Source organism: Saccopteryx bilineata, chromosome 10, assembly GCF_036850765.1.
Source record: "Saccopteryx bilineata isolate mSacBil1 chromosome 10, mSacBil1_pri_phased_curated, whole genome shotgun sequence".
Lineage (NCBI taxonomy): Eukaryota > Metazoa > Chordata > Mammalia > Chiroptera > Emballonuridae > Saccopteryx > Saccopteryx bilineata.
This window is the reverse complement of record NC_089499.1, coordinates 34640093-34654553: the sequence shown is the minus strand read 5'-3', so window position 1 is coordinate 34654553 and position 14461 is coordinate 34640093. Positions and strand designations below refer to the sequence as shown.

The following is a 14461-nucleotide window of genomic DNA, read 5'->3' as shown; positions in this document are numbered from 1 at the left end:
TATGGACAAGAAGGCTGGAACACTTTCAGAAGGGACCATAAAAAGAAGCAAATTGTCAACATTAAAATGCAGGAGAAAGAGTTGAAGGCAAATACGGGTTGATATAAAAGAAAAAATGCCATTAAAATACCACACGATAACTTGAAATTTCTCCGTGTCTATTCACCAATGACTGCATAAGTAGACATAGGTGTTGATCCTTACGGGTACAAGTAGTACGGTGGCCAGTCAGGGTCAGAGGAGCTAGTTTCACCCGAGGGGTTCCCTGGATGTAGCTTTATTTCCTTTCCTTGATGGAAATGCTACCTGAATCTCCAAAGACATTTGTATCTGTCTTTTTGGCCTTAGATTCCAGAGAAACATGCTCAAATTGTGGAGTGTTGACCACTAACCAGATAAAACAAATGATTTCTTTTTTTTTTTTTTTTTTTAAAGTATGTCTTTTTTTTTTTTTAATTTTTATTTATTCATTTTAGAGAGGAGAGAGAGAGAGAGAGAGAGGGGAGACAGAGAGAGAGAAGGGGGAGGAGCTGGAAGCATCAACTCCCATATGTGCCTTGACCAGGCAAGCCCAGGGTTTCGAACCGGCGACCTCAGCATTTCCAGGTCGATGCTTTATCCACTGCGCCACCACAGGTCAGACAACAAATGATTTCTAACTGATGCACCTGTGCCCTCTCTTTGTCCCTAAGGTGTCTTAATTGCCCATGTTTGTATTGCCTGTTGCACTAGAATCTTGGGGTTGGAAGGAGCCTGGTAATTCGTTCAAGCTTTTCTCTCATGATGCAGAAACCATCACAGCAGCATCCCTCCAGAAGGGATTGCATACCTTGCCTCTGCAAAAGGTGGCCTATTCCTTTTCCTCCCATTTTTTAGAAAATCCATCCATATTGTTGTGTCACAACCTCTCCCTTCATTCTGCCTGTCAGTTACAGTTATTTCCTCTGGAACATCCCAAGTGCACTTCCATGTTTCTTCTACAAATTAACCCTATGGGTCTTATGAAACACACAAACAATCATGTCTTAAGTATCTTTCTTACTGAGCCTAACATCCAGGATTCTTTTTTTTTTTTTTTTTTTTTTTTTTTTTGTATTTTTCTGAAGCTGGAAACGGGGAGAGACAGACAGACTCCCGCATGCGCCCGACCGGGATCCACCCGGCACGCCCACCAGGGGCACTGCTCTGCCCACCAGGGGGCGATGCTCTGCCCCTCCGGGGTGTCGCTCTGCTGTGACCAGAGCCACTCTAGCGCCTGGGGCAGAGGCCAAGGAGCCATCCCCAGCGCCCGGGCCATCATTGCTCCAATGGAGCCTCGGCTGCGGGAGGGGAAGAGAGAGACAGAGAGGAAGGAGGGGGTGGGGGTGGAGAAGCAAATGGGCGCTTCTCCTATGTGCCCTGGCCGGGAATCGAACCCGGGTCCCCCGCACGCCAGGCCGACGCTCTACCGCTGAGCCAACCGGCCAGGGCCACATCCAGGATTCTTTTAAGCACTTCTGTCTCTGTCTCAGGGTAGCATTCATTAGCCCTCTAATATTCCCTTCACACACACACACACACACACACACACACACACACACACCCTTCTTCCATTTCTCCCTGTTTCCCTGCTAATTTCTGACCAAAGCTTTTGTTCCAAATGTCTCCTCATTGTCCTCCTTAAGTTAATGTCTGCTCTTCCTTAAATCTTAATTCAATATTAAGTTCAGTGGGCAGCCTTTGACTTTCCCACCTTGGTCTTATCTCTCATTATATACTTTGAAGGTACCTCATAACTCTCCTTTACTGTACCTATCCTAGTAGCTATTTTGCGTTTATTTGTGGGCCTATTTGAGTCCCGGTATGTTCTGTACTGGGTAGGAAGTACTGAATATGTACAAATTTGTGGAACTGGTTCTGGATGGGGGAGGAGATAGGGGGAAGAGTAGCTTCCCAAGAACAAATTTCACATGATTTTCTATTTAGAGACTCTATCTATCTATCTATCCATCTATCATCTATCTATCTGTAACTCACTTACTTTAATGAGATAAAAACTCTTAACATGTCTTAAACCAATTCAGAGCGGAATTTCTATCATTGTACCTTGAGAGGAAGGCCTGCATCAGCAATCCAAAACCTTTACATAATGTTCTAAATCTCAATGTAGTTTTTTTTTTTGGGGGGGGGGGGCGGGGGGCAGGGAGTGTCTTTAATTTTTATATTGTTATTTAGAAAAGGTATAAGAGACAAAATAAAGAACTAAATTTCTAAGGTTCAAATTAACTTCAAAGGTTTGACAGCCCAACTTTGAGGTTAATATTCTATTAAGAAACAAAGCAAGAAATTAAAATCCAGTGATCCTGTTGGAACGAGAAGCTTTTCTTAAGCCACTGAAGAGAAACTTTAGAACAGCCTCCAAAACAAAATGTAGCTCTAATTCTTAATGACAGTATAGTTACTGTATATGCTCCCTAACCTCCCAAAATGACTCTCCTCATTTTAGGTAGATTAACCGGAGCAGGTCTTGAGCCAGATATACCCGCTCTGCAGTGTACAGTTTCTGCCTTGTACTATAGACAGTTGAGTTCAGATCTTTCTGCTCAGTAAGAGCAGAAGCGCACAGAGCGTCCACACTATACCTAATTCATTTTTTAAAAGATTTTATTTATTAATTTTAAGAGAGGAGAGGGAGAGAGAGAGAAGGGGGACAGCAGGAAGTAGCCGTTGCCTCTCACATGTTACTTGGCCAGGCAAGTTCAGGGTTTCAAACCAGCAATCTCAGCATTCCAAGTAGAAGCGCTATCCTAAGCCATCACAGGTCAGGCTATATGTAAGTCATTTCTATATCCTTTGACCTGTAAAAATGCTCTACACACAATATATAGGGAAAAAACTGGCTTAATAATTAAAGAAATCAAGAAATTTTACAAAACAAGATGACAGGAGACATTCTTTTCTGTGCATTCAGTCCTGTCCAGGTCAACACTCATGTCTATATTTATATATATAAGGACATCAAAGGTAACATGGCTGCATATTTGGATAATAAGAATATAGAAAGATAGTGAAAATTGTGTGACTAATTTTTTTGGGAGATATTGTACCAGTTTAAGGGGCTAATTCCAAATATATTTATATATATATTTACCCTAGATCAGGTGTCCCCAAACTTTTTACACAGGGGGCCAGTTCACTGTCCCTCAGACCATTGGAGGGCCGGACTAAAAAAAAACTATGGCCTGACCGGGAGGTAGCGCAGTGGATAGAGCGTTGGACTAAGATGCGGAAGACCCAGGTTCAAAACCCCGAGGTCATCAGCTTGAGCGAGAGCTCATCTGGTTTGAGCAAAAAGCTCACCAGCTTGAGCCCAAGGTCACTGGCTCGAGCAAGGGGTTACTCGGTCTGCTGTAGCCTCACGGTCAAGGCACATATGAGAAAGCAATCAATGAACAACTAAGGTGTTGCAACACGCAACGAAAATGATTGGTGCTTCTCATCTCTCCATTCCTGTCTGTCCCTGTCTATCCTTCTCTCTGACTCTCTCTCTCTCTGTCTCTGTAAAAAATAAAAAAATAAAAATAATTAAAAAAAAAAACTATGAACAAATCACTATGCACACTGCACATATCTTATTTTAAAGTAAAAAAACAAAATGGGAGCATCGGCCTAGCGTGCGGAGGACCCGGGTTCGATTCCCGGCCAGGGCACACAGGAGAAGCGCCCATTTGCTTCTCTACCCCTCCGCCGCGCTTTCCTCTCTGTCTCTCTCTTCCCCTCCCGCAGCCAAGGCTCCATTGGAGCAAAGATGGCCTGGGCGCTGGGGATGGCTCCTTGGCCTCTGCCCCAGGCGCTAGAGTGGCTCTGGTCGCAATATGGCGACGCCCAGGATGGGCAGAGCATCGCCCCCTGGTGGGCAGAGCGTCGCCCCTGGTGGGCGTGCCAGGTGGATCCCGGTCGGGCTCATGCGGGAGTCTGTCTGACTGTCTCTCCCTGTTTCCAGCTTCAGAAAAATGGAAAAAAACAACAACAACAAAAAAAAGCAAAAATGGGAATGAATACAATATTTAAAATAAAGAACAAGTAAATTTAAATCAACAAACTGACCAGTATTTCAATGGGAACTATGCTCCTCTCACTGACCACCAATGAAAGAGGTGCCCTTTCCGGAAGTGTGGCGGGGGCTGGATAAATGGCCTCAGGGGGCCGCATGTGGCCCACAGGCTGTAGGGGACCCCTGCCCTAGATGGTAGCTTACTTGGTTAGCAAGTTGTCCCAATATGCCAAGGTTGTAGGTTCAATCCTTGGTCAGGGCAAGAATCAACCCATGAGTGCATAAGTAAGTAGAACAACAAATCAATGTTTTTCTTTCTCTCTTTCTCTCTCTAAAATCAATTAAATATCTATATGGCTATTGTACATGAATCCTGGAACCAAAGACCACTTTCCTCATTTTAAGCAGATTTACTGTTTTTGTTTTTTGGTTTTTTTGCGACAGAGACAGAGAGAGGGACAGATAGTGACAGACAGGAAGGGAGAGAGATAAGAAGCATCAATTCTTCATTGTGGCACCTTAGTTGTTCATTGATTGCTTTCTCATATGTGCCTTGACCAGGAAGCTACAGCAGACCAAGTGGAGATCTCCTTACTCAGCCAGCGACCTTGGGCTGAAGCTGGTGAGCTTTGCTCAAACCCAATGAGCCGCGCTCAAGCTGGTGACCTCAGGGTTTCGAACCTGGGTCCTCCACTTCTCAGTCTGACATTCCATCCACTGTGCCTCTGCCTGGTCAGACCAGATTCACTGTTAAATAGGCAAGACAAGACAAGTCAGCTCTTAGATGGTATTTTTTATTCATAAAGATGTCTTTCTATTCAAGAGAGCAAGTCACCATCAGCAAAGATCATCCAAAATTCTTGTCTGTTAACTTGGCTGTCCTGTTTGTTCTGATCAGTCATCTGTGGGACACAGGAAGACGAGATTCCGCTTGGTGAGGCTGCTATAGGGCAGTATAAGTTGAGGGACAAGAGCTCCAAATAGCAGGCTCTCCTTTGTCTCCGTCCTTCATCACAGGGATTTATTGATTATTGACAAGTTGATCTTTAGGCGTCACCTAACCTGCTCTCTGGACTCAGTCTGTAGAGGCTTTTTCTCTTTGCTTTGGTAGCTGTATTGCCCTTTCCTACACATCTGCCAAGACTCACAGTACACATTGGAAAGAGCATTGAACTGGGAGTCCGGCAAGCCAGATTCTAATCCTAGTGCTGATACAAAAGAGGTATGTGACTTTGGGCAAATCCCTTAACCCTGACACATCCATAAAATAAATTACTCTAAAGAGTTTCCCCTAGATCTCACCAGGCTCTTCTTATTAAAGACAGTAACCCTCTTTTCAACATCTCTTGCCCTCACCTGCATAACAGCATCTCAGCCTCTGAACTCCCCAACCTCCATATTTATTCATTCAGTTATATAAATTTATCACCTACTTTGTGCCTTATTCATGTTTGGCACTGGGGCTATATTAGAAAATAAAAATAATCATGTTCCCTGAATTGGGGTGAAACAAGATTTTCATTTAAAGAAGAATTTTCTGGCTGCTCTGAAGAACTTGGATTGTAGCAGAACAAGAGTGAACACAAATTGGATGCTGTTACAATGGTTCAACCTAGAGCGGATGGTATAGCAGGGTTGGTAAGTGAAGATGGAAGATTCAGTAACTATTTTACAAGTGGAATTGATAGCCCTGGCTGGGCAGCTCAATTGGTTAGAGCATTGTCCTGATATGCCAGGGTTGTGAATTCAATCCCCAGTCAGGGTGCATACAAGAGCCAACCAATGAATGCATAAGTAAGTGGAACAACAAATCAGTGTTTTTTCCTCTCTCTTTAAAATTAAAAATAATAATAATAATAATAATACAAGTAAAATCGACTAGGCTTGTTAAAAAAATTTGCAAAAGGGGGATGAGGGAGAGAAAGGGAGGTGCTAACATGCCTCCCAAGTTTATGGTTTGAGTTTTTGTGTTGACTGATGGACAAGCTGAGGAGAAATAGGTTTGGAGAGAGAGTTCGTGAGTCCTCTTTGGACACATTCAGTCTACAAAAACCACAAGACATTCAGATGGAGATGTCTAATAGGCAATTGGATATACCTGGCTAATGTGCACTGGGGATAAATATTTGAGAGTTGTCAGAAAATGGGTGGTGTTTGACAAAAAGAGAGATAGTAGACTGTCCCATATGAATTCACAAACTGTCTTCTCTTATCATTTGGTGCTGGCACTCACGAGTAATATCTATATCAATACGGGCAGTCCCTGGGTTACAAATGAGATAGGTTCTTTAGGTTTGAAAATGTTTTAAGTATTTATATGCACAGAAAGGTAAAAATAAATACTATGTAAAGACAAACATCTATCTAAGCTGTATTTAATAGGTAAATGTACCTGTTCCAAGTTACATACAAGTCCAACTTAAGAACAAATCTATAGAACCTATCTGGTTTGTGACCTGGGCACTGCCTGTAATGCAACCCCCTCAGAGCAGCATTCCTCAGGGGTTCATAGAGCACTCAGTTCTCTGGAGACCTCATTGGACTGAAGGCAGGCTACCATCTGCCCAGAAGTGGCTACTATCTGCCCAGAAGTGGAGCAGATTCTCCCTTCCCTACTCAATGTCCCACTTGATCACCTGAGCCACAGAGAAAGCTGTTGGGATTCTAGTCCGCAAGAGAATATTGCCTACAAGTCTCGTTCATTCCCCACAAGCTCTGACATTAACATCTGATCCAGACTCCGGCTGTTTCCATCTGACCACAAGAAAATGGCCACAATTGCATTCCTTTATGAATGTGTTCTGTACACATGCCCAAGCTCCGAGAACCCATTTAGGCTGAGAGGCATCACCACCAGCACTAAAACACTATTTGAAAAATACTATTCAAACATGTTCAGCATCCAATTTTCTCAACCGTCAGCACCTTCATCTAATTAATGACCTTCATCTTCTACCTAGCTAGGGACTCGGCTTTGTGAAAGGCCTGCTATAATAGAGTCTAGAGATGCAAAGGATGAGAAGTGTGTTCTCACTGTGATAAGCAGCCTGTCCGCCCATTGATAGGCGCATTACAATAGGAAAGACAACAAAAACTACCAAACCAACCAACTCTCGGGTCAAACCTTCCTGTCTGTATGACACCAAGTGCAAGCAGGAATAACATTAAGAGAAACTTTAAATGAAAAAGCATCTGCGGACAAGATGAGAATAACAATGACCATGACTGGGATGTGTGGGAATCCTCCAGGTCTAGTCAAGAAATGGGTAGAGACAAGAAAGGAGGTGCTCCACAGGCAATCTGCCTCTGGTGCAGGTCTCTCCCATCTCAGCCTGTGCCAGGCACCAAGGTGGGCGCGAGGAGACAAAGAACAAAATACCACCTGCCGTCATGTATATATGGGTTGCATGATGTGAACAGGTAACCAAATGGCTTACTACATACCACATACAGTAAGGGGCCTTATTAGAAGTAAACAGAATATCTTAGAAAGGAGGGGCTACGCTTCACTCTTCCTAGAAGAACTAGAGAAAGTTTTTTCGTGAGCTCAGTGTATCTGAGTCTTGAAGGACATGCAGGGAATCTCCAGGTGGGCAAGGTGTAATTAAAGGAAGGAATTCTAGGTTAGAGGGAAGAGCATATCTGAGTGCACAGAGGTAGAGAGACAGATGGTGTGTCTGGGATCATTTTCTCCAAATGTGTGGAACTCAACACTGGTGGGAGCCAGTGGTGCTAGATGAATTGGGAGAAGACTTTAAGGGGCATGCAGACACTACACTAAACACTACACTAAAATGAATTACTTGGAACTGAGAAAGTTGTCAATTTTTTTCATTCCCTTTGACCCTTGCCTAGGAGAATTTCTCAGCTGGCTACCAGGATGCTAATCTCTTAAAAGCTAATCTCCTACTTAACAAAATGGAGTAGGTTTCAGGCTTAGAGATTTCACAGCTAACAGTATCTAGTCAGAATTTAACATTAGTTTGCTTTGATTAATTATATTTATGCTTCTCTTGTATTTATGGCAAATGACAGTGGTGTTCCATGTATAGTAGTGATATGAAATTTTCTTTCTAACTAAATGTAAGTAGGGGTTTAAATATAAATACAGAAAAAATAGTAAGGAATACATACAGGTGGTAAATTCTTTTTTTTTTTTTTAATTTAATTTTATTTATTTATTTACAGGGACAGAGAGTCAGAGAGAGGGACAGATAGGGACAGACAGACAGGAACGGAGAGAGATGAGAAGCATCAATCATCAGTTTTTCGTTGCGACACCTTAGTTGTTCATTGATTGCTTTCTCATATATGCCTTGACCTTGGGCCTTCAGCAGACCGAGTAACCCCTTGCTCAAGCCAGCGACCTTGGGTCCAAGCTGGTGAGCTTTGCTCAAGCCAGATGAGCCCGCGCTCAAGCTGGTGACCTCGGGGTCTCAAACCTGGGTCCTTCCACATCCCAGTCCAACACTCTATCCACTGCGCCACCTCCTGGTCAGGCACAGGTGGTAAATTCTTATGGTAGGAATTATGAAAGTGGTACATGACTACTGAAGTGTTGGAAATACTCTCTATAAATGTATGTCAACCTGCTATGTTGCCATCACTGGATTATTCAGAGATAAAGTATGTTAAAATGGATTCAGTTTCAAACTCGGCCAACAGAAGTTCAAATCTTTCTTTGGTTCTTTCCAGCTCAGTGACCTTGAGCAAGTCCTCCAAGTCTCACTTCCCTCATCTTTATAACGAGAATCCATCTTAGAGGAATGTAAGGATTATTATTATTATTATTTTAGAAATTAAATTTAAAGCAGTAACATTGATTAATAAAAGTACAGAGGTTTCAGGCAAACATTTTTATCCCAGTTGAACTGTTGATCGCATTGTATGCCCACCATCCAAAGTCAAATCACTTCTCATCACCATTTATCTGTCCCTTTTAACTCCCCTCCCCCTGGTAAGCACTTCACTTTTATCTATGTCCATGAGTCTCAGTTTTATATCCCACCTATGTGAGGAATGTAAGTATTAGAGACAGCCAGTACACAGGTCCTAAAATTATAGACATTATTAACCTCCTTTAAAACTTTCCAACAAGCTTTCCAAGGTTAGCCATGATTGACTCTGACCTAATTTCTCTTAATTTCGTGAGACATCGTGTGGGCAGAACTGTAATTGGTTTCAGGAAAAAAATCGAATATGTCATTTTTCTTTATTTCTCCATTAATTTATGGAGGAAGTTAAGAAATCAGCACGATGTGGTGTATAGAGGGTGTTATATTGAGTGGGACACTTGAAACCATGTCAACACCATAAATTAAAAATTAAAATAAAAAAAAATAAACTGTATGTGCAATATAGCCACATCTCCAAAAACTGATGATACAGAGAAAAGGGGAGGGAAAAAAATCACTCAACCCACTGTTCACAGTTGAAGCCCCATCCTTTTGGCCCCTCCCCCTCCCCCATTGCACTCTTCTTCCCCCTATAATGAGTCCCGAAGAAGCCTGTGGGTGGGACTTGGCGAGTGTGGCAGAGAGCTCCCAGCACCACGATCTGGGTCCCTGGCTTTCCACTTCAAAAGCAAGCACATGCTGAGATGGAAACCAAGAGATTTCCTTGTAATCATGACACCTTGCCTAAGCAAGAGATAAATCAGCTACTAAGCATAGCAGCCTCAGTGAGCACAGTCTGACTTTCAAGCTCATGTGAAATTATTAAAGCACAGCATAAAAGCGGTTTCCTCCCAAACAGTAGTAATGATTTTCACTTTCCAAATTATGCATCGACACTTAGGGGAAACCTGTCATTAGAGGATTTTCTGTCTGCTGACTTTTGCTTTCACTTCCTGGAAGTGTTTTAATAAGTAGGTTACCTCATTCAAATACAGGACACTGCTAATATCTCCCACGCTGTTTTGCAGTTCTCATGACAAGCATGATGCCCAAGCAATTTATGATTCCGGTCTTCAATGTGGCTATACATTTGTCCTTTACCATTGCCATACTTCTTTCTAAATGAACCACTGGATTTAATGGATCGGGTATAGCGATTTCTTCTAATTATTTGGTATCATTCAGAAAAGCAGAGATTTTTAGGAATGCTTTTTTCATAATTGTGATAGAATGATATAAATCTTGAAACAAGAAAATGAATGCATGATTTTTTATGTATGATTTTATACAAGAAGTGATCAAACATTTAACAGTTTTTAAAAAAATATTTATACTCCCACATGCTAGAGTCTACTACCAGAAATCCTAACTTTTGATTGGTCATTCTTTTTTTTTTTTTTTTTTTTTTTAATTACAGAGACAGAGTCAGAGAGAGGGACAGACAGGGACAGAGAGATGAGAAGCATCAATCATTACTTTTTTGTTGAGCGTTGCAACACCTTAATTGTTCATTGATTGCTTTCTCATACGTGCCTTGACTGTGGGCCTTCAGCAGACCGAGTAATCCCTTGCTCGAGCCAGCGACCTTGAGCTCAAGCTGGCGAGCTTGGAGTCTCGAACCTGGGTCTTCCGAATCCCAGTCCGACGCTCTATCCACTGCGCCACCGCACTGTCAGGCCTAACTTTTGATTGGTTAGAAAGACTGAAACCTGCAGTAATCTATCCCCTACCTTTTACCAAAAGGATGAGTAATTACTTCTGAATGACCTTTTCAGCTCATTACTGACCTGCTTAAAGCTATCAAATTTTGTCTACAGAATGCTTTTTGTTTTGCAAATCCTGGTGATATTAACATAGCCATAAATACATACAAGAAGATAATGTATTTCCAGGGCCTGATAACTTCTCTGTGTAGAGTTAATAATAGTTTTTAAATTTGTATTTGAGGCCCCAGAAAATTATCAAGAAACCCACAGTCCTACTCTGATAGCTTAGTTTAGTCTAGCTATTGAGAAGAAAGAAAAGCATGTGGTTCTATTACCAAACTTGAACTTAATCTAATGATCCAAATGTTCCAAGTTCAAATAAATCCTCCGGAGCCTGCTTACTTCTCTGACTGCCAAGTCTGAACAGCCCCAAGCAATAGTTGACCCGTGCCTTTAAACAAGTAAACTAGCAGAAACTAAATCACCAAGTGGCGTAAAAGTAACACCCAAAAGCAAACATCCGTTAACCTTAAAGATAATATAAACAAAAGGATACCTGTTCTTCTGCCTTCTGGTTTCTCAGCATCGATACATATTTTCTAATTGCATGGAGAGAATATTTTTTGAAATAAGAGAGTCTAGACTGAGGCAACAGATTATCCATGGTGAGTAAAGCAAGAAGGTCCTTGTCGGCCCTTTCCTGTCAGCAACCATATGAAATCTAGAAGCTTCACAATTCCTCAGATGCCCAAAGATTTGCTTGTAGCTCAACCACTTCCCTCCACACAAAGCAGATGTTCTCCTTGCGCTTCTACTTTTGGGTAGAGTTCCTGGTGAAACCAGACAGCCAAGTGTGAACTACATCTAAAAGCGTTCAGAAATGCAATGCCTGAGGGGCTGTAGGAGCCAGGAGGAATTTCGGGGCTGGTCCACAGCATGCAAATTGCTTAGTGGTAGTGATGTAACTGCCCTATTTCTAGCAACAGCGTTCTGTTGCAAGCTATGTTAATATTAGCTAGCTGGTGACTTTCCACACCCACAGACTCACATGAGGTTTAATCTTAATTCTTCTGACAGCCCTTCTAGCTCTTAAAGAGAACGTGAGGTGTGGTTTTTCCTGTTTCCTTCTGGATTTCATATCATCGTGGGCACACATGGACAACCTCTGACTGCATCGTAGTTCTGAAGTGTTGATTCATTCAGTCTTCAGAAGCATATTTTTAGGAGATTGCTTTAAAAATTAACAAATGACCTCACCCTTCGTTGTTGTCATCCAGGAGTTCAGTGTCAGCACTTAAAAACGTTTGGTTTGCACTGTTATGCATTATGCAACATACCCAGTAACCAGATAGTTTATGTTAATTGAACAATAGCCACAGACGGATTCTGTTCTGAGTTAAAAATCTTCTCTCCTTGAATCTTTATCTCAAATCCACAGGCTGATTCCAGGAACATTAAATTTCCCCAGGTTTTATTCTGAGTATAGAGAGAGAGAAAAGTTATACATTTACTGTCTAACTATTTTTAAAAAGGATTCATGCTTTAAAAAGAAAACATGATAAGAGGTCTGTGGTCTTAGCGGACATGAAATCATAAAATGTGAAAGTTCAATATTTTTAAAATACTCTATAGACATCACAGGGTTTCTGAACAAAGTCCCTACATAGGCTTTGCTACTTCATTATCTCTTTTAACTTTGCAGTAGCTGGTTCATTTGATGACAACAGTTGGCCACTTCTGTGAGGGGCTGTCACATAGCGTATAGGCTGGACATCAACCGAAAATCACAAGACGCAAAGATTTGCTTTTATGTGGAAAGAGAGAGCTGGTCTTTTCCCCTTCAGAGAGAGCACGGCAGGCTGGAGTTTGGAGCCGGTAAGCAGAGCGGGGGACCCATGTTGCACCCTGAGCCATGCCCCTGAATAGCCTGCCTGGCACTCCTGGCTGGACCAGCTGTCTTCAGGGAAACACACACTTGATGGGCTGTGTGGCCAGCAGCTTGGGCCATCTGTCAGGCTGGCACCGGGCCCTCCTGCAAGGTGATCTTCAGTCTCATGAGGGCCAGGCTGGCAGTTTCAAGAAGTCACTTCCATGCTGCTGCTGGGACACGCCCCTTGAAGGACGAGGCCCAGCCCGCCTGTCCCCGTCCCAGCTACACCACTACTTGCTTACTGAGGCTCTTACAGTCCCCTGGGTAGGTCAGAGACAGCAGACTTGAACGAGGCCCAGCGAGAGGCAATGGCTTGTGAGGCACGGGAATGCTAAGGGTGCAGGGCTCCGTGCTCCCTGCCAGCTCACAAGCCCAGAAAAACAAGGAGCTTGGAAATGCGGACACTGGCCAACTAGAAGCCCTGGAAAGCAGGGCCGCCTTTGGGGCACTGGGAGCAAGCAAAGGTGCCATTTGTACACACCCTCGAGGAATCCACCAGCTGCTCTTTTGCTTCTCTTTTTAAAAACCAGCAGAGATGCCTTTCACTGTGGGCAGGAGCCAGCAGCCTGCCAGCCAGCTACCCACAGCAGGCCGGTGATCAAAGCCTTCTCCCAAAGGACACACACAAAGCAGACTTCATTTCAGATGGTTGTCTCCTGATCACCCTTTTCTGGGTCGAGGCGTATGATGAAAAGACATGGGAGGAAGACAAAAAAAAACCCCAAACCAAAAATGCTGGCCTGACTAGATGGAACAAAGAAGAAAAAATTGGTGAAGTGCATGTAACTAAAATTCCCTGAGGTGTTGTGTCGATAACAAATATAATTCTATTTAATATTTACTGGGCTCTGGGCCAGGCACTGTGCTAAATTCTGTACATGCTTTATCTCACGTAATCCTACAGCACTCTAGGGTCAAACTCAGGCTCAGAGAGGGTAAACGACTTGCCAGAGTCACACAGCTACAAAGCAGAAGAGAAGGGACTCCAGTCAGAGAGAGGCTGACCTGAGTCTCAGTTCCCAACCAGTCTCTTCTCCCACAACCAGAAATAGATTCCCAAGCAACTCTCAACAGATTAACCTGAAGAAGGAAAGGCGCGGATGCTTTTGTTGAAGAGAACTACAAACGTAGACTGCTAGAAATTTACAGAGTGAGAGCATTGAATAGAGACCCCCAGGTGCACCTTCATGAAAAATCATACAATTTCCTATCCTGGGTTCTTTCTGAATAAGGCTAATAATACTCATTACTGACCTCCTGAAGGTTCCTTTCTGAAATGATTCTAGGGATCTCAAGAAGAGATTGTATTTGTAGATACAGGTTTTCTGTTTCCCAGACTTTGAAACCTACAGTCATCTCAGCTTTCGTTTGACATGGGTTACAGTAGTTCATTTCTCTCAGTGGTTGATACGGATGTGCTGTGAGTATTTACCCACACCGTTTCTCTCGCGAGAGCACGGGCCCTTTGTGTTCACAATGTGGGCATCTCTGCCATCTCAGCCTGGAGGAGTGCTGAATCGATTGCCACTTGGACTCAGAGATCTTGGTGAAGGGCAGCTGACCAGACTCCAGGTGGCTACCACATAAGTTTGCAAGGACCAAAAGAGCCCAAAGTATCTGCTTCAAGTGATAAGAGGTCTATTCTGCACCCTGCAAAGTAACACGAGAAAGAGCAAAAGGGATCACCTTTTACAACTCACTCCCACCCCTTTCCTCTATTCAGCAGAAACCATAAACCCAGCAAAGCTGCAGATCAAGGCTGCAATCCCACCATGAAAGGGTATTTGTGTATTCTTTTTGATTTCTAAAAATTATCTCTCTTTCACAAATACATTAAAATATGGGGAATCCCAATTTATTCACTTGGAGAAGAAATAAAAAAGGCAAACCAAAGCCA

At 42.9% G+C, this 14461-nt stretch overlaps 1 protein-coding gene across 2 annotated transcripts in view; it reads right to left on the bottom strand.

The window, feature by feature from the left end:
- ATP2C1 (ATPase secretory pathway Ca2+ transporting 1) overlaps window positions 1-11577 on the bottom strand; it is a 158367-nt gene extending 146790 nt beyond the window's left edge. The window contains exon 1 of one of the 2 annotated variants that reach the window (XM_066245113.1): window positions 11191-11577. In XM_066245113.1, coding sequence (XP_066101210.1) covers window positions 11191-11298 — 108 coding nt within the window. In that variant the 5' untranslated portion in view covers window positions 11299-11577. The remainder of the gene's footprint in view (window positions 1-11190) is intronic. The other variant, XM_066245114.1, reaches the window with a different exon arrangement.
- Window positions 11578-14461: the final 2884 nt, after the last annotated feature.